This window comes from Mus caroli, chromosome 7 (assembly GCF_900094665.2).
Source record: "Mus caroli chromosome 7, CAROLI_EIJ_v1.1, whole genome shotgun sequence".
In the NCBI taxonomy this organism is placed as follows: domain Eukaryota; kingdom Metazoa; phylum Chordata; class Mammalia; order Rodentia; family Muridae; genus Mus; species Mus caroli.
Window position 1 is genome coordinate 79041279 of NC_034576.1, and position 19617 is coordinate 79060895.

The 19617-nt window shown below is 42.1% G+C and overlaps 1 protein-coding gene across 1 annotated transcript in view; it reads left to right on the forward strand.

Annotated features, from left to right (window-relative positions):
• Agbl1 (ATP/GTP binding protein like 1) overlaps positions 1-19617 on the forward strand; it is an 842475-nt gene that overhangs the window by 150365 nt on the left and 672493 nt on the right. The window contains exons 7-9 of the mRNA XM_021168273.1: positions 10268-10476; positions 14697-14862; positions 15822-15886. Coding sequence (XP_021023932.1) covers positions 10268-10476; positions 14697-14862; positions 15822-15886 — 440 coding nt within the window. The remainder of the gene's footprint in view (positions 1-10267; positions 10477-14696; positions 14863-15821; positions 15887-19617) is intronic.

Here is a 19617-nt window from a genome sequence, read left to right on the forward strand (position 1 = left end):
AGAGACAGACAGAGAGAGACAGAGAGAGACAGAGAGAGACAGAGAGAGACAGAGAGAGAGAGAACACGATTAAATCACAATTCACTGGTACAGTTCGGCCTGTCTTAGGCAAAAAACCCCTGAGCCCTACAGAAAGAAGAAAAAAGTAAATTACGGTATGAGACTATTGGTTTGCTTAAATATGTGATGCAGAATATGCAGAATTTTGAATCAGAGGATCTCTGTTCTATTGGGCTTTCTGTTGTGCAGTGTGGCATAGCTACCAATCTTCCTGCACTAGGCAGTGAGTGTGGAACACAGGAGAAATGGCAGAACCTCTTCTTGTTCAGGGAGAGGTAGATACAGATGCTAAGGCTTAACTGAGAGAGTGAAGGCCCCTCTGGTTTGGAACTATGTCATGGGAAGTTAGTTTCTAAGTGTAGCTTCCAGCTTAAAAGAGAAACATCTAGATTCAAACTCATTTGGAAAAACTATGGGTGGCCTCCTCTCCATCTGAGCCACTACCCCTGGAACTAAGTGAAAGTGTCTTTAATTTTATAAAGGCAGGTGATGGGAAATCAGGGTTTCCTTGAAACTAACACTCACCTTATAGTTAAGTTTACTGAGCTGTATTTACATTACTAAACGAAATGTGTAAATGAGGGAGGCCAACGGTACCACCTCTCCTCAAAATCAACACACTCACATTACAGTCAGAACCTGACTTCAGGACTGGCCTCCATGAGTGTCTGGGTACAGGAAAGACCCACAGACGTTGTCTTGAGAGACCTGAATAATTATTGGTTACCTATTTGTGCTCCTAGCCCTTTCTGAATTGGCTTCTCACTAGGAAGTGTTAGGGGTCTGGAAGAATCAGGGCAAAGGGAAGATGTGGGGAGAAACCCATTTCCTCTGGGGCCCTTCTGCTTTATCTCTAGCCTTCCAGAAACATTTTGCAAGAAGCTACTTGTACTGGTAAGGGTTAAATGTTGTGCTGAATACAAAACTGGATGCTAACGGGGGGCATCCAGGGTTTGGGAACAACTTAATATGTCGGCTCTTTGGTCAGATGGGAGATTCCATTAGAACGCTAGAGATGCCATTTATAAGCTCGGTGGACTTAAATAAGCCTTTCAACAAATCTCCGACTCTGCACCTTCATTTGTAAAGTTAGAAATGTAATGCTTTTTCTACAGCGCTTCCCTAAGACAACCAAGATGATCCGTGCGGAATGATTAGCTGACGCTGAGCTCATAGGAAACATTCAACTAATAAATAGTTCCCCTTGTATCTGGCCATGCCGTGGGAAAGCAGGCAGCTCACTGTTCTATAATGTAATTTGGAAGCCCCGGGAAAGGCTATTTTGTCCAGAGATATTTTCTAAATTGGCTCGCTGAGAAGATCAGCATAAACAATCTATTGCAAAGGTGTACACAGTACATATTATAGGTAGGGACAGCCTTAGCTTGGGCCTCCTAATGTTTCAGAATGGACAGTTCCAGGTGAGATATTGCAGGGCTTGAGTGCTGTGGGTCAAAGTGCATGCTTTAGTATGAGGTCTTGATTAGGAATGAGCAAACTTTGTGATATAATGGCTCCTGGTTGGCAGACAGTGAGGAAAAAGCTTGCAAGAAGATCTTGGACGATATAGGGGAATTTTTTTTTTTTTTTTTTTTTTTTGGATCTTGATATGTGATTGCTTGCTCTCCATTTTCTTTCTTGAGAGGGAAGAGCTCACACATGTTCAGAAAATGGACTTTTAGGAAGTTTCTGAACAAAGCATAGACTCTTTGATCTTTAAAGGCAAGAATTTCCCCAAGATAGCATATTAGTGCATGCAATGTAGCTGGACATGGTTTCTCTCCCTAGACGTGTCAGAAGGGCTCAAGTCCTTGCATTTATTTATTCTTAGAGACACATATATTTTATTACATCTGAGAGTGGTTTACGGTTTGACAGTGGAATATCCTCATGAAATTAATTGTTGGATCCCATGTGCCCAGCTGGTAGCACTGTGTTGGAGTGTTTGGGAAATTTTAGGATGGAAGCCTAGCTTGATGAAGTAGCTAATGGGATCATGCCTTTGGTGACTATCATGCCCTGCCTCATTTGAATCCCCCTGCTTGCTCTCTATTATGGTGAGCTGACTTGCTCTGCCATGGATTCCCTGTAGTGGTTATTGGTCTTGCTTTGGTACTACTCCCGCTTTCTTTCTTTCTTTTTTTTCCCCCAAACAAATTTTTATTAGATATTTTCTTCATTTACATTTCAAATGCAATCCCGAAAGTTTCCTATCCCCTCCCCCTGCCCTGCTCCCCAACCCACCCACTCCGCTTCCTGGCCCTGGCATTCCCCCTGTACTGGGGCATACCATCTTTGTAAGACCAAGTGCCTCTCCTCCCAATGATGTCCAACTAGGCCATATTCTGCTACCTATGCAGCTAGAGACACAAGCTCTGGGGGTACTGGTTAATTCATATTGTTGTTCCACCTATAGGGTTGCAGACCCCTTCAGCTCCTTGGGTACTTTCTCTAGCTCCTGCTTTCTATGCCCTACTTCTTTCTGGAATAGGAATTTTAATACTGTGTCAATGTAGTTTTGGAAAGGGTAATTTGTTCTTGGTCTTATATAAGGACTCACATCTATGGATTTATTTTGATTCACATGGTGAATGGTAAATGGTAGAGCGAATGCTCACCCTCAAAAGCTATGTGACCCTGATGCTTCTGTTCTTGAATGGGGCTTTCAAAAGGAACACATAGTGATGGAACATTTGACTCTCTGTTGTGCATAAGAACAGAGAGGTTGATAGACTCATAAACAGTGCCGATTGTGTTGATGATGGTGATCTTCTCAGGCAGCAGGCATTGAGCAGTCAGTGTGTCTCTGGCATAAGATGGCTTACTTTCTGATATTATTTCAATTAACACTCTCAAACTAAGAGCAAAGAAGCGGTTGTTTGTCTTGTCTTTAAGATTAAAAAGACTAAACAGTGGAGATGTGAAATAACATGCTCACTTGTGCACAGCTGGACTGTGGTGGAGCCCAGCCTTGTTCAGGCCTCCAGATAGACAGCTGTCAGAATGCAAAAGGGTCTTCACAGAGATCAGGACTGACAGGGTTCCTGCGTCCCTGGATCCTGCTGGTCCCAGTTACTCCCAGTGGTGTTGGAACAGATGTTGTGTCCTCTTCACCCCCTGATCCTAAGATCCTGGGTGTGAAATGAAAGCAAGGACATACCTGTGGACAGCAATGATGAATTTAGAGGTGTATCTGTGTGCCTTATTCCAGGATGCAGCTGCTAGGGTCTCATATGCTCCTCTGCTGCAGAGTCCTACATTTCCTTACTCTACCTCTAAAAAAAAAAAATGAGACAATCCTAAGATAAGGGAATAAAGAACAGCAATGGCAGACAACTTCCTTTTCCTTTGCCAAGTAAGAGGACAGAGTAGTGGGGTGCCTGTAGATGTACTAGTAATCTGGGACCCGAAACATCTCTCACAAGCAGCTGCCATGAGGCTCCAGATTCTCTAGGAGAAGGTCAGTCCTTTGAGGCTTATAGGTCTCTAGGCTTTTCTGTTTAGAAGACAAATATCTTTGTAAGGATGGTTCTGCTCACCAATGCCTTCAGGGGCTAGGTAGATAATTCACTTTTAAAGGAGATGGGGTAAGACAAAAGGTGAGGTGGTTGCTATGGTAACCTGCAGGCCTGCTTGCCCTGTGATTAAACATTGACAACATGGCATACACCAAAAGTCTACAGGCTGTAGCTCCAAACACAGGATGATTCTTCCCTTACACTCTTAATTATTTAAATGTATTGTAAAACACTTGGAGTAGCCATGTAAGAAGAACCTGAACAGGCAATCAGGACCACCAATAACCCCTCTTTGGAGCTAACTTGGCTAAGTACCACTGATTTCTTAGCATAATTCTTTCTGCTTTATTTATTTTTCTTCTTACCTGAGTGTAAAATCTACACCAGTGGGTGTCTCCACTAAAGTAAAAAAATTAACTCCAATTAAGAACACTTTGAGTAAAAATAAGGATTCCTGTATACCACGTTTCAGATTGAGAATTAGCTACAAGTAAAGCTCCAAGAGGACATTACCCAGGGAGAGGAGTACAGCAGAGAAAGCTGAACAGGAGTGAGAGAGAACACAAATGAATCAATTCTTTGCTGTTCAAGGATTCCACAATGGAAAATGGGCCAAAGATATTTAGCTGTAGTTGGAGTGGCCAACCTAACAAGGGATATGTAGGAAGCAGGGAGACATAGGCTTCAGGACTTCTCTCCCTACTTCCATATCCCAGTCTGTGTACCTTGCCTCATCTTTCTAGGAAGTGAAAATGTATACACACACACACACACACACACACACACACACACACACACACACACATACACACGCACACACACCTTCATAAAATAGGAATTGATTTTTCTAAAAACAAGTTTAGGAAGAAGCCATTTATATAGTCAGACTATAGAAGAGCTGGTCTTCTTGAAAGAGGGTTAGAAAACTTAGAGTCCTCCAGACTCTGAGCTCACCTAGAGCTGGATCTGAAAACTCACATTTTCTTCTGAGTATTTTTCTATGCTGAGAAGTGGTGTTTTTCTCTCAGATCTCCCAGGAACTCCTCTGAGCCACTGATCCCAGTGACCCTCATTTCATTCTTTGGCTCTTCTCCACTTTTGCTCTTCCAAAGTTTGATGAATCTCCACTTGTCGGCTGGTAGATGCATATTGACTTTTACAAAACTTCCCAAACCATTCTCAGAGAAAGATTGACTGATGTAGGGTCAGAAAAGAAGGGGGCTTAGTTTCTTCAGGTGTTAGTAAACATGGCAGCTTGTTGGGGATTAACAGGAAAACCATGAATAAAATCATTGCTATTTGATAAGGGATTTTTCTCTCAGACAATTAAAGATTTTTTTTTCTCCGTTACTCACTTCTTTCCACCCAAAGAGAATAATGAATGAAGGTCATTTGGATAATGTATTATTGGTCGCATTGCCTTAAAATAGATAAAAAGAAATGTTATCCACCCTCCCCCAGTGTCCCATATTTGCCATTCTGACACTTTTCATCAAGAAATATTGTCCTTTAATGCCTCCTGGTTAGTCCCCAGTTTTCTTTTAAAAACTGGATATAAGATAGACTGGAACCCCATTCAGGCAGCTAAGGACTGTAGCCAAGACCAGTCAAGGCAAGGCATACTTTTGCTACAGAGGACTAATCCGTTAAAGGAAGCTTCTGAAGAGCTTTAAGCCTTTTACAAACCTATCACTGGGCATAAGTCTCATCACTCTCAATTCAGGGTCATGGCTGCACAGAATATTGTAAAAGGAAAAGCCAAAATAAAATCAACTCCACACATGGGTCAAAATTCTCAGGGGTGTTGAGTGAAGCCCTGCAATTTAAAATGTTATAAACAAGCAAAATAAAAAGTCTGTTAATATTATGAGGAGAACCTCAGTGGAATACAACATTAAATTTCCCTGCTGTTTTTTTTTTTAACACTTGTGTGCACTTACATGGTCTTGTGGAAAAATAATACTTGAAGCTATAATTCTGCTCTTCTGACTATAGCTCAAGGGAGCTCCCTCACACACATTTGGCTAGAAGCACATATTGTCTCATAAACCAGCAGGAGTAGATCCTATAAAGGAGCCATGGAGCCTCAAGAGAAGGGCGAGGTTTGAACATCTGTGGCAAAGTCACAGAGTCAGCCATCTAGAGCTCCACAGTATGCCTCATTTGTAGGAGCTCGAAGACCACAGCCCTCTAGTTGGGTTGACATCTCCACACGCATTCTCTCACCCCTTAGTGCAGGGAAGTTAATTTGAAAAAGAGCATAGACTAACTGTTGACAGAGGTACCTTGGAGTTATCCTTGGTCTTGTGTTTCTTCAGAGACAACTTGCAAGATATCTTGATGAACACATCCATACAATAGTCTCAGTGGATATAACCTGGAAAACTGGGACAGAGAAATCATGGTGTAGCAGAGGGGAAGGCAGAACTTTTAAATCTCTATCAGCCACAAGGAAACCTCACAAAGTAACCCTTCATGGTGAACTGTCTGCCTTGGCCTGAACATAAGCAGTGTATCTTGCTCTCTTTCCACAGCCCACATTGGTGTTTAATAGTCTTTTTGTGAGGAGTTCCCTTTCTGTTCTGAGCCCTGCCTTCTGCCGTAATTTCTTTGTAGTTTGGTTTCACAGTCCTTCTCTCTAGAGGAGCCATAAGCTCAGACAGCCATCCATGAGAACAGTGCTGACCAGGGTGAGATTTGGTTTGCTGTGTCTAACAAGATGATAGAACAGAATCTAAGTTGTTACAGATGCGGTTATTGGTTTCAGACCCGGAGAAAAGAGGGATGAACCATTGATTCTGGGAAGGAATCTGGATATGTCTTGGAGTTCTGTGTATGATGGAAAGAGAGCACATGAGGGGACCAACCTTCATTAAAGGTTGTGGTCCATTTAAGGGCTTGCTCACAGAGGTTGCTGACTCATTCCTTCAATGGAGTATGGTATGAAGAGGGCTTGCTTGTATGGTTTGGATGCAGTGCATTTAATCTGGCTGGCTGGAGAATGAAGTACTACTTTAGGGTCCATGAGTTGAGGAATAAATACATCATGTTGGCGTCACGCCTGGAGAGGGGAAGGTTTCACTAGAGCAGAGGAAGCAAATGTTGACAGGGTAAGCATATAGACATGTGACCCAGTGGTCGTCCCTTAACTGGCTTCTCGACTGTGGGAAAAGCACACAGCATGTCTCTTACACATAACAACCTTTGAATCAGTGTCTTACTTGATCTTTTTCTTCAGCAAACCTAGTAGAGTCACAGAGAATAGAAATATGATGAAGATGTCTCCTCCTTTCCTTCTTCCTTCAGTCATTCTTGCCTTCCCTCCTTTTCTTTTTGCCCTTCCCCCATCTCTCTCTATTCCTAACCCAACATTATTTTCTTTTTTTTCTTTCTGAGAAAAACTTACAGACACATTTTTCAATAGTGAATTTATTAAAAAGTAGGAGATTTTTCTTATATAACCTCTATTTAACAAAATCTAAAAATAAGCTGTTGTGTAACTTTTCTCAGGGAGTTACAAACAAATGCCTGTTCCTCTCAGATAGGGAATGACACACCAAAGAATTGATGATATAGAAAGTCTATCTTGGGGAACCAATTAATTTTGGAATGTGACTTACAGGAGCTTGAATAATGGGTTACTTAAAAGAACAAAAGAAACTCAGGCGGCTACATCACTCAAACACTGGATCCCTGCATGGGTCATGACTCACAGACCAGCATAGCCGACACTCCCTGCCCAGCTTGCAAGCAGGTGCTCTACTAAACAGTCTTTGGTCCACAACTATTGACTGTTTACCTAACTTTGGAAATGGGTACCTTGTCAATATTGTAAGTTTGTGAGCTTCCTGGCCCTTGAGAAGAAGTGTTCTCTGAGCCTTGGAGGAGGTGATGTGTATGTCAGCTTATTTTCTTCCATTTATGGAAACATTGAACCACTATGTCATAGTAACAGTCACTTATTTCCAGCACCATAACAGGTTATGAGTCTCTGAAGTAAGCACTGCCTGTTGCAAAGAAAAGGGACGCTTCTCTCCATAACTGAGGCTGATGGCAGCGATGATCTATGGGCATTTAGAAGGCAATTTGAAAGCTGGCTTCCTGGGTCTGACAGGCTCCAGTCCAGCACCCATTGCTTCTTTCTCAGCCACACCTGGCTGCTGAAAGGACCCATCATGGGGAAAAACTCCCACATGTATACCTCCTCACAAGGTGAAATATTTGGCATGTACCTCATGAACATGACTTACGTGCCAGGTTGAGGCATGAAGATTTGTCAGAGTCCCTCCAACCTTCAATTTTGCCTTACTTTGTGGGACATTGCAGGGCCACTAAAGCTCCAAACTAGTCTTGAGGCCCCTTGGAAGTAATTTCTTTTTTAACTCTTTAGTGAACACAAAGTTGCCAGTGCAGTGAAATGGGCATCGGATAGTACCTGTCACCTAATTCCCTTAGTAACATCTGTCCATCCTCTTTCCATTCTTGGTATTCATGAGGACTTCACTCAGTAATCAAGTATTCCTAATGGTGTGTATGAGCCTGTCCACGAGGGACCCTTGCATCACGACATATAAAGTCCTTGTCTCTAGGAGGGATGGGCAGATACATTGTTCAGTTACTCCACTTAGTAGTTAGACTGGTCTGTCTGCATCCATGTCTCTGAGCTTCACAAGCATGGCTGTGAGGGACTAGTCCATACCTTGCTTAAAATTATTTCCAAATTCTAACAGTTCAGAGATAGAATGCTTCCTGGTTGTGGAAGCTTCCATTCTTTTTTTCTTAATTTAATTTTATTTGTAATTCATTTTTTACACTCCATATTCTATTCCCTGCCCCTCCCCATCCACCCTCTGACTGCTCCACATCCCACACCTCCTCCCCACCCCACCCCATCTCCAGGTGGATGCTCCCAACCCCCACCCCACCTTACCTCTAAACACCCTGGGGCTTCCAGTCTCTTGAGGGTTGTCAAGGATCCCAATTTCTCTGTATCAAGGGTTGGGCTGGAATAGTACTCTCTATCTCTTTGACCTCACTCTTTTTTCTTTATGCTGTCTGATTTCTTCCCATGGATTCCATGCTTGGGGATGCCAGGAGGAGCTCATTAGCAAGATCTAAAGTGTACTTCTCTGTCTTGTGTCCCATCAGCCATAATGATAAGCAAATACCTCCACCTCAGCTTTCCCACTCTTCACGCTAGTGCTGGGGGAAGATCTACACATCTTTCTCCCACTGCAACTCCCCCATTACATGAGCGAAGTTCACTGAAGGCAGAAAGTTCAGATGTGGTTCCCTTCAGAGAGGACTTCCAGGTCTTACCATCCATAGATGCTACCATGGCCCTCCTTGGAGCTCTTTCAGTATTGAAGTATCTCTGCTCTAGCAGTCATCTAGGTGCATGTTCAAACCCATGCCTGACTCAAGATGAACCATCTTGTATCACCTGGAGGAAGACAACTACCCTGTGATTTCCTCCAAGGCCATTCACCCCTCAGATGACTTAGCATCAGTTACATGTTTTATCAATCCATTGCAGGGAGCATACAACAGCCACTATTAGCAAGGAGCCACACTACATGGAGGAAAGTAGCTGCACTGCATTGGGACTGTCCCCGAGGATGCCCCACCCTCAGATATATCAGACTCAGTTGTATGTCTTAATGCCAGTAGCATGATCCATTCAACAGCGTCTTTCAGTATTATCTATGGCTCTGTCAAGCAGACGTTGAGTGCCAATTGTGTTATGTGACTTTCCCTGTGGAGACATGAATAAACATATATTCATCACAGAAAAGGGTACTGATGACAAACCAAAGAAAAGATTCTATTTAAGTCTGCTTAGTGATACAACGGAGGTTATTGTGGTTGCTTTGTAGGAGCATGGTGAAAGGTTAGTTCCTGGGATGTGGGTGACTCAGACAGACAGCTGCATCAAGTGGTCTGAGCAATGACTCATGACACTTGCGGCCGTTCCCTTCAGAACTTGCAGGTGGTGGCTCCCCCAGTACCTCCTCTATCACTACAGTTACTTACTGTTTTGTAGCCTTGGGAAGGGTCTTGTGAATAGTGTGAGTTTCAAGATCTTAGAGTCTTATGGGAGAGGGAGAGGGAGTGCTTCAATCAGAAAGAAAGCGCGACATAGCATAAACATTGACACGGTATTATGAAGTGATCTACACACTTTACCCGAATTTTAACCCCTGGGTCACTGATGCTTTTTCTAGCAAAAGGAAAAAAACCATTGGACTATTATTTGAATTTTAATTACATACTGTTCTTAGGTGTCAGGTCTTCTTAGTTTTTTTTTTTTTCTGTCGCCATTCCATGTCTTTTATTTTTTCTCTTTTTATGATCCTGACATTTGTGAACAATATAGGTCGCATGTCTTGTAGCATTTACCTCATTATGAGTTTGCTGGCTTTCCTAATGCTTAGATTAAGGTCATGTGATCTGTCAGGAGTACTACAGAAGTGATGCTGTGTCCTTCTCAGGTCACCATATAAGGGGGCTTGTTACAACCCCATGTCCTACTACTACAAATGTTGATTTTGTATAAATAACACCTGCCAGTTTTATATGCTGAACTGTTATTGCCATTGTAAGTATTATGTAGCAACACAGTGTGGCATTCTCCCGCAACTGTTTCCTGCGGAGCTGTGATTGACACGACCTTTTCCCTTTGTCTCCAGAGTCTAACTGCCGCAGGGCAGTGAATAGAGGCTATGTCAACAGCTTGCTCAGGCTGCATCAGGACTGGCACAGCCGCGATGTGACCAATGCCTATGTGACGATCCGCCATGGGCTTCTGCTCTGCCTCAGGCACATTGTAGCCCTCCGCTCTGGCAGGGAGGCCTTCTTGGCAGCCCAAGGCATGGAGACTCTCTTCAGCATTGCACAGGTAGCCAGCATGGGGATTTCCACAGCAGGTGGATGGTTTCTGGGTAATGCTCCAAGACTTGGAGATTGTCCTGAACAGAGCGGGGAAAACGGGAAAACAACTTCAATGTGGTTCTTGTTTCAATATGGCAGGTGTTCTGGATTCAAATCCCTTTTCCTTTACTCATTCTTATTCTCATTCAATCAGTATGTGTTCATTCATTCATTAATTCACTTATTCAATCATTATGTGTTTATTGTCTGCACATTACTAGAAATGACAAAGAGAATAGTGATTGGGTAGGGCTCCAGAATAACAGCTCCTAGCCTAAAGCTGTGAAACTTTTAAACCATCATCTTACATTGCAAATCATCAACTTGCTATTTTTTTAAGGAACATATGATCCAGCATGGTGGTGGTGCATGCCTTTAAGCATAGCACTCAGGAGGCAGAGGCAGGCAGGTCTCTGAGTTTGAGACCAGCTTGATCTACAGAGTAAGTTCCAGGACAGCCAAGGCTACACCAAGAAACCCTGTTTCAAACAATACCAACAACAAAAGAAATAAAAGAAACATAAACGTACACACAAAAATGAAATGGAATAGAAACATTTAGAATTTTTTGTACACTAAGTTCACATGACTCATGTGTTCAGGCAAATGCATACTGTTTTTTTTTTTAATATTTAAAGTAGTTTCTTTATTTTCTTCTGAGTGTGAGCTGTCACTGGACTAAATATTACTGGGAATCTGTGAGGAACATGGCCAATTAGACTTCTGATCTCATGGGACACACATCCTAGCAGAAGGCAGGCATTAAATAAATGAACCATCCAATGAGAAAGAGTTTTTTAGGTGGTCTGTGAGACCAACAAAGGAAGAGCGACACCTATAGGTGGAGGGAGAAGATCATGTAGAGACATTAACTCCTCTGTAAGTGGGAGACACCCAAATATAAATTATTAGACAGCTCATGATACCAAGTTTAAGGGGGGAAATGTCCCAGGCAAAGGGAATAGTGACTCCCTTGTTTGGCACTTATCTGCACCAAGTGGGGTGTGTAATATAAGGTTATTTTGGGTTCCAACTCAAGTAACACACTCCTCAGCTACACTTGACTGGGGCTGATTTAAATACCATCCCGCTGGGGACATGAGTATCCCAGATACCCATCGTCTGCTCACATTCATATGCCTCATGTTCCCTGTTATCTTCCCAGGTGCCGGTCTCTGGTGCCCATTGCTCCTCTCTGGAAACTTTCCAAATTTACTCTCCACAAGTACATGTGGAGGCAATGAAGCAGCCGATGAGAGTGCTGGGGTCTCCCCTCATCGCGTCACTAGACATTTCCTATTCCTTTTAAAATAGCATTCTCCTCTAAACACTAATGTGATCCTGCGCTGCAAACCAATATCTAATTTTCTGTCTGCTCTCACCCCTGGTTTTTCTCTGTCATTACTGAGTTCAGAGCTTCTCAGTCATGAAATAGCTGCATTTTTCATTCTGCCTTTTCTGGATCAAGCAGTGCTTTCAGTTTTTCCAGGCTTCCCTGTGCTCTGTAGGCTCACGATCCCCCAAGTCTCTAATCTCACTCAGTCCTTGTGAGATTTCCCCCTTGATAGCTGGTGCCAGGCACTCACATTCCAGGTGGCATGATCACCCAGCCTGTCCTCTATATTATTGGCTGTTTCTCCATTCTGTACTAAAATTATCTAAAAGGTCAGAAGAGGGAAGAGATGGTGATTCTTACAGTTGCTTATTGAAGAGAGGGACTCAGTGAAAAAAATATTACAGCAAATGAAGCCCTGGTATGTCAGGGGCTGCCAGTACATAGGCAGAGCTTCAGAAGCAGTGCCTTGACTAGTCAGTAATGTCTGTAATCCCTCCATAAAGCAAACAAGCAGGTCCCGGCCTCCAGTTGCTGTTGTAAAAGGGAGCTAAAGGTGAGTGGAGGCAGAGCCTACACTTTATAGTGAGGTTTATTCAATCCATGCTGTAATGTCTGATCGGTATTATATGAAGAAATAGCCTGAGAAGGGTTATGGAACAATGCTGCATACATTGGCCATGATGTGATTAGCCTGTTACATAGAAATGTGTGCATATTACATGTGTGGAAACTCCCATGACTTGGACTCCACACATGCACTGATAGCCCCATTTAGCTTTCAGTCTTTAAAATAATATGTTCTCCTGCAGGGACTTTTTTTTTTTTTTTTTTTTTTTTTTACCAGCTTCACCTTTTAACCTGATGATGTCTTCTGACATTTCCCTCCTACTTACTACCTGGCCCATTATCAAGGGGCATGGTGCATGTGATTGTTAATGCCCTGGACTAGGTACATTTTAATACCCCCTCCTTGATACCCTCTGTGTATCGTGCTCATCGTATGAGCCACACTTTTCAGATGCATAAGCTTGCTTCTCTTCTTCTACTCAGCTCTCACCTGGACTATCTCACACAAAGCAAAAGAGCAGTTGCCGTCAATCATCATCAGTGACCATGTCAATGGCCATTACAGATAGAGCAGGGCTCTCACATGTTGGCAATTTGGACGCTCTTGGTTAGGACTTAGCTCTGTCTTTCCTAAGGCTGCAGCTCAGAACGTCGTCTCCAATCTGCATCTATTTACCTTTTTTATTTCTCTTCCACACTCCATTTTCTTCTTTTCAATACTAATCACTTTACAACAAACACTTGGGGCCATTTGACCAGGCCAAAGAGGTGAAATTTGTTCAACCAATTCATTTTGCACCGGGAGTGTTTCCTGCTGTGTCCTCGGAGACACTTGATTGGTACCATTTGAGCACACTAGAGAGGAAGTGGCATTCTTGATTGCATTAAGACATTTCTGTTTTTTAGTTGCCTCACTTATATTTTACAGTTTGCCTTTTGTGTTCACAGGGCTGGCTGGGGACTGAATGCAGGCTTTGTACATTCTAGGCAAGGGCTCTAACCCTGAGCAGTATCTAGAGCCCTCATTGCTAATTCTTGTATATGTGTGCACACATGCGTGTGAGTGTAGATGCACATATATATATATATATATACATGTATATGTGTGTGTGTGTGTGTGTGTGTGTGTGTGTATAGAAGCCAGATATCTAGTGGCTTCCTCATTTCCTTTCCACTTTATTTTTGGAGAAAGGATCTCTCACTGAACCTGGACTCCACAAATTTGGTTATGCTGGCTGGCCAGCAAGGTCTCTATGTTCTTCTAACTCTATTTTTCCAGATTATAAATATACTGTTCTGTGCTTTCCTAGGGTATCAATGTTACAGTCTTATGTTTACATTATAAGTACTTTACCGGTGGAACCACTTCCCCAGCTATATTTTTATTGATATTTAACTCTCTTTACTTCCATGAGCCATCTGTAGTATGAGTATAGAGGTACCACAGTAGGACAGCACCGTAATACAGGCCTTATGGGGGGATGCTCACCAGCCAATTCCTATGGCTCCTTGGTCTAAGAAGTTTCTGTACCCTTTAATATTCCCAGACTGGAGGCTCATCCTGAACACATTTCTACATCAAGTTCAGTACACAACACATTTTCTAAGCTACCGGGGAAAACTCTTTTTGGCCAAAGAGTTACTGAGCTACGTCGACTCTGTCTCAATTTAGTAAACTTGTTTGTCCATTTTTCACAGTGTCTGTAAAGACAGGTATTGTCATGTTCCATTGCCATCAAAATGTTACATCTGCAAACCCAAGTTTCCTTTTCTTTGAGTAAGTATCAAGCAGGGTCTGCACAGAGGGCTTGGAGACCAGCAAGTTGGCTAATATAGGCATATGGGACTTGCTTAGTTTATCCCTTTTCCTTTCTCTCTTTCTGTTCAGATAATAGCCAAAAGAGAAAAGCAAGATTTCCATTAATTCGCCCACCCATTCCCTAACAAGGCAATCATTCACAGTGACTCAGGAGTGCCTGAAGGATGATGTCACTCCTCTTTCCTCAGGCATCCTGCATAAGGACTTGTCTCAGGTGCAGCCTCCCTTGAAATAAGTTCAAGCCTGCTTTCAGAGTAAATTCATCACAATACTAACCTGAGCAGCAAAACGGAAATAGAAAATGCACATTCTCACTAGGCAACGTTCTCCATTAGAATGCTCCAACTACTAAACATCATGCAGTAAGGCTTTTTACTGGCCACTTAGGCTGTGTGCATTTCATTATCTAAAATAATGTCCCTGCATGGGAGCTGCACATGAGGTCTGTTATATTCTCTCTGCTCAGACCTGCCTGGAGAACAAGAACATGGAACTTGTGATCTCTGCTGTGATCCAGATCCTCAGACAGTGTTACCCTGCGAGTCGGCTTCCCCTGGTCACAGCCAGCAGTGCCTATACCTTCCCAGCCCCTGGGAGCACCAGCTCAGAGCTCCCACTCCATCTGACTGAAGGTAGGTAGCTCAGCTCTAAGATGACTGCATTTTACAGCATGTCAGAGAGATGGGGATTAAAGCAGAAACAGTGATTGTACAGGTCAACTGTGATCTTTTGATAAACTCATTAGAGACATGTATGAAAGAGTAGATTTCTCATAAACAGGAAGAATAAGCATCAAGCTTTCTCATGTGGTCCCTAATTATTAGCTGTGCCACATTGCCTGGTGGCTACCGAATGCCTGTACTGTCATCTCATCTAATTAAGAAAAGTCATCTTTCCACCAATTTTGTGACCCAACCTCTTTGCTGTACTGTCTATTGGTGGAATTAATTTGTTGTTTGGAAAAACTGAAATAAAATTTTCACCGTGTAAAACCCTGTGATACACATTTTAGAATATCTGAAAGTGTCGTGATTCAACCTCCAGGAAGACCTTAAAGTCAAAGATTCTAGTTGTTTTGGCTTTTGCTTTTGTTTTTTGTTTGTTTTTGTTTTTTAATCTCATCATCCTTCAGGGAGCAGATTTTTCACAGTTGAAATTTTATCACATGGCATCTGATCCTTTCTGAAGTTAGTGGGTAATTCTTAAATCTATTACTCCATTTTAAAATTAGGGACCTGATCAAGGTACTATCTAAATTACAATGGATTTAGAATACATGCTGTAAACATTGACAGTGTCAGTTGCACCAATCAATACTCTGAAATGAGCGGGAGGGGAACTCTACTGTCATTCATGTGTTATTTTCCTCCAGATTCATCATGGAGCAACAGTTTAAGCATCATGGCATCCTCCTTCTGTATGTTCATGTGCACAGCATGTACACAAACCACCGAGCATCTATGTGCTGGGGTACAGTGCTCTTGCTTAATAATGGGTCCCTCATTTACAAGAAATGCAAGCCATAATGTATGAGAGAATAAATACCAGACAATAAGCATCCTCATTCTTTTGCCTTGTTTTTCCCATCCAGAAGATTTCGACGATGATGGTGATGAAGAGATGGATAAAGACTCAGATGTGGAGGCTGTGAAAGAAGTAGGTAAACGTGCCCTTGGTTGCAATAATATTCATGGTGACACGGTGCAGAAGAAAGGACGACTTCCTTATGTTTACTGAACTTACCCCAACGATAGTGATGTCTGGAAAGCACAGATACTGATTTTAATTTTCCAGATGTCATTTTCATCTAGATGCATCTAGTACATGGTCTCTTTGTAAAGCCAAGTCTATTGATTATGATTCAAATATTCTATCAGGGTTGGTGTATCCCCTACCCCCCAGGGTTGGTGTATTTAATACATGCATAGAAAAATATTTTAGGGAACTTTGGCTAGACCTTGCCTGTCTTCGTAAATTGATTTTCTTATTTCCTGTCCATTCTGCATGGAGATGTAGCACTGTACATCCTCACTCAAGCCCATGTGAATCAGTCTTCCTTGCTTTGCAAAGTGTGCAGCTTTGTTCCCACAGTACCGATGTCCCGTTTCCTGTCCCACAGTGATCCATGAAAGGAAGGTCAGCAGGCTTTTCTGTTTTAAATCAAAGGTCAAATAGTGATTGACTATCTTACACTCTGTGAGCCACTTCTTCTTTGTTTTAATGACTCAATTTGCCATTATGACAAAAATCCTGCCATCCACAAAGCATGAATGAGTGGGTATGTCTCTTTGTTGAACTGAAGAACATAGCTTGTTGACTGTCTTTTTTTGTGATAGGTGTTTTAAACTTTCACATTGTTTTAATATTGACTGGATATTTCTGTTTTTTAATGGGGTTTCTTGTATACTATGGGATGCTAAGCAACATCCATGTTTTCTACTCACTATTCACCCCTAGCTTCCATCATTTTGCCCCTCATACATGAACCAAAAATACTTCCAGGAACTGCCAAATCATTCTTAATTGACAACTCTTCTCCTGGAAAAATGATAGTTGGTTTACGAGTTCTAATTCTGTCTATTTCTCCTGCTGTATGCAGTTTTGGATAAGTTTCTCCGTTTATAGTCCCTTAATTTTGTCATCTGTAGCATATGATTTGAATGACAGTCCTAGAAGTGAATTTCAAATTTAAAAACAATTCTGCGCCAGCACGATGGCTCAGCAGGTAAAGGCAATTGCTGCAGAATTTAATGATCGGAGTTCTGTCCGATCTACATGGTAGATGGAGAGAACATCTTTGCCAAGTTGTACTCTGACCTCTGTGCACACAGACACATAGACACACAGATAGACACACACAAACACACACACATACATACCCTACATACACCACACACACACACTCACATACACACACACACACACACCATACAACACACACATACATATACACCATATACACATAACTTAAAAATATTATACACAAATAAAAGAAATAAGCCCCTCCCTCTTCTCTTCTATCCTTCTCCCCCTTCCTTCTTTCTCCTGTCCCTTCTTCTGTTCCCTTCTTTTCTTTTCTGGGAAGAAAGAGGTTTTGGCATTTTCAATCTGAGCAATTTCTCACCTTGCTGATGACAGTGGCAGACATCTAGAGACTATCTCTCAGCCCCATCTTTGAGCTTAGACTGCTATTGACAGTCTGATGTTCCCAGGGTTTTGTTGATAAATAGAATCATTTCTGAAGTCATCAGTAGCAAATTGGTTCTTTGCTCTGGCTTGGCCACGCAGGCCTATAGAGTACGTGCAGAATCATTTGAATAATACTGGGCTGCTGCAGTCATTCATCAATGCCACCTTCCACTCCCCTCTTGCTCACACTTTGATAACTGGATGTCTGATGCACTGTCAGTTGCCTCTTGTATCTGATGCAGGGAGACACAGCATATGACAGTGCTTGACTTCACACAGCTAGCTAGAATGGTAGGGAGCACTGATAATTTTTCTGATTCCATTCTTAGAAGGATTGTAGGGTACGAGGGTGTAGAAACTAAACAAATATAAAAAATCCAGCTGGGAAAGAAGCGAAAGATAAATTAGTGAGGGCTGAGAAACTATTCATCACAGCCTATGGCCGAGGAGATGGTGAAAACAGGCTGCAAGTCTGACCTGCAGAGTAATGAGGTAGCATAGGAATGAGGCTTGGCTTTGGGGTACACAGTAAGCATCAGAGAGCTGCCCATCCAGCAAGTAGCTTTTCCTTGGTAAACACTGTAGCATTTGCTGCCTGTGATGTGGATGAGGAGCCAGACCTGTTTCTTTTCTACTCATAGGACTAACCCAGGCCTTTAGCATGTAGCATTCTTATTTGAAAATTACAGATAGATGTGACCTACACCTGAGTAGATACATTCGATGAAAATCTTGTGAGAAGAACGTCTGAGGAGTTGAATGCTCTGATCTGATTAGGAACTGTCAGAGTCAACATAGGAAAAGAGGAAAGGTACATGGAGAGAAGATGGGGGCTGTGTGTTTTCTTCATGAATGCATTGGATTTGAGCAAACTGTGGGGAGAAGAGCATGCATAGAGTACACTTGCCTTCTTCCCACCCACTTCTTCCTTTTTGAATTTCCTTTCTTTTTTCTTTTTGATTTTATTTTATATATATATATATATATATATATATATATGTATATATATATATATATATTACATTTCAAATGTTATCCCCTTTCTTGGCCTGAAAACCCACTATCCCATTCCCCCTCCCCCTGCTCACCAACCCACCCACTCCTGCTTCCCTGTCCTGAAATGTCCCTACACTGGGTCATCGAGCCTTCACAGGACCAAGGGCCTCTCCTCCCATTGATTTCTAAGTTTGTAGGAAAATTATGTATGATGGATGGGACATAATATTTTCTTCCTTTTCTTTGACTCAGAAATTTAAGCATTTAACATCCCATTATTCTTTGATTTAGGCCTCTTCCTTATCTCTCAAAATGTGTTTCTAGAGCTTGTGGTAGGTATTTGCTTCCTATTTTAGTAAAGAAATTTGATCTGTCCAAAGTATGGAAAGGCCAAGAGTTTGGACAGTATCATCCTGGGTATATTGTACCTGTAAGAGTCCATCACTCTTGGAAAACACAAATGTTTTCAGAGTGGAGTGAGCCTCACCTTGAAGGTATCACAGGATGCTGACCTAGAAGAAAAGTGTAATTACTCATATGATTTGCTCCATGAAGAGAAATTTAGGAGTGTTTGTGAACTTTTAGCTCCACATAGAGACATAGGCACAGCAGAATAGACTGTCCCTAGAAACTTCACACATCTGCCATACTCTGCTGCTGTCTTGTCTCCTGTTTTATGATCTTCCTCTTCTGCTCCATGTCCCTGGCATCTTCTTTCTGTATGCAAATTCAAGCAGGCCCTTTATTTTATTTTATTATTTTTGCAAGAATAATTGTCTTTATATGTGGCTCACTGTGTCTTCTAGATCTCATTATATCACAGTGACTTCCTTTGTGTGCCTTCTCAGGTGACTCAGTCCAAACAGCTACCCACACTCCATCCAGCCTTAATGCCATCTGCCAGCACTTCCAGGATGGCTAGAAATTAACTGTGTTCCATTCACTTCATTTCTGTATCAGTTCTCTTACTAGAAGACGTGTCCCACTGGACCATGGACCTGTGTTTCTACGTCAATAAGTCTTAGACTAGCTACAAAAGCATGGAAAGTACTTGTTAAATGTTTGTGTAGGTGAATCACCCAAACAGCAAAGGTAGCCAGGTGAAAGGGATGATAACAGCAATGATGTTGTTTATGAGCAAGACAAAGAGTTTCTCTTATAGGCTGTTTTATTACTTACATAGTTTATTGCATATTTATTTC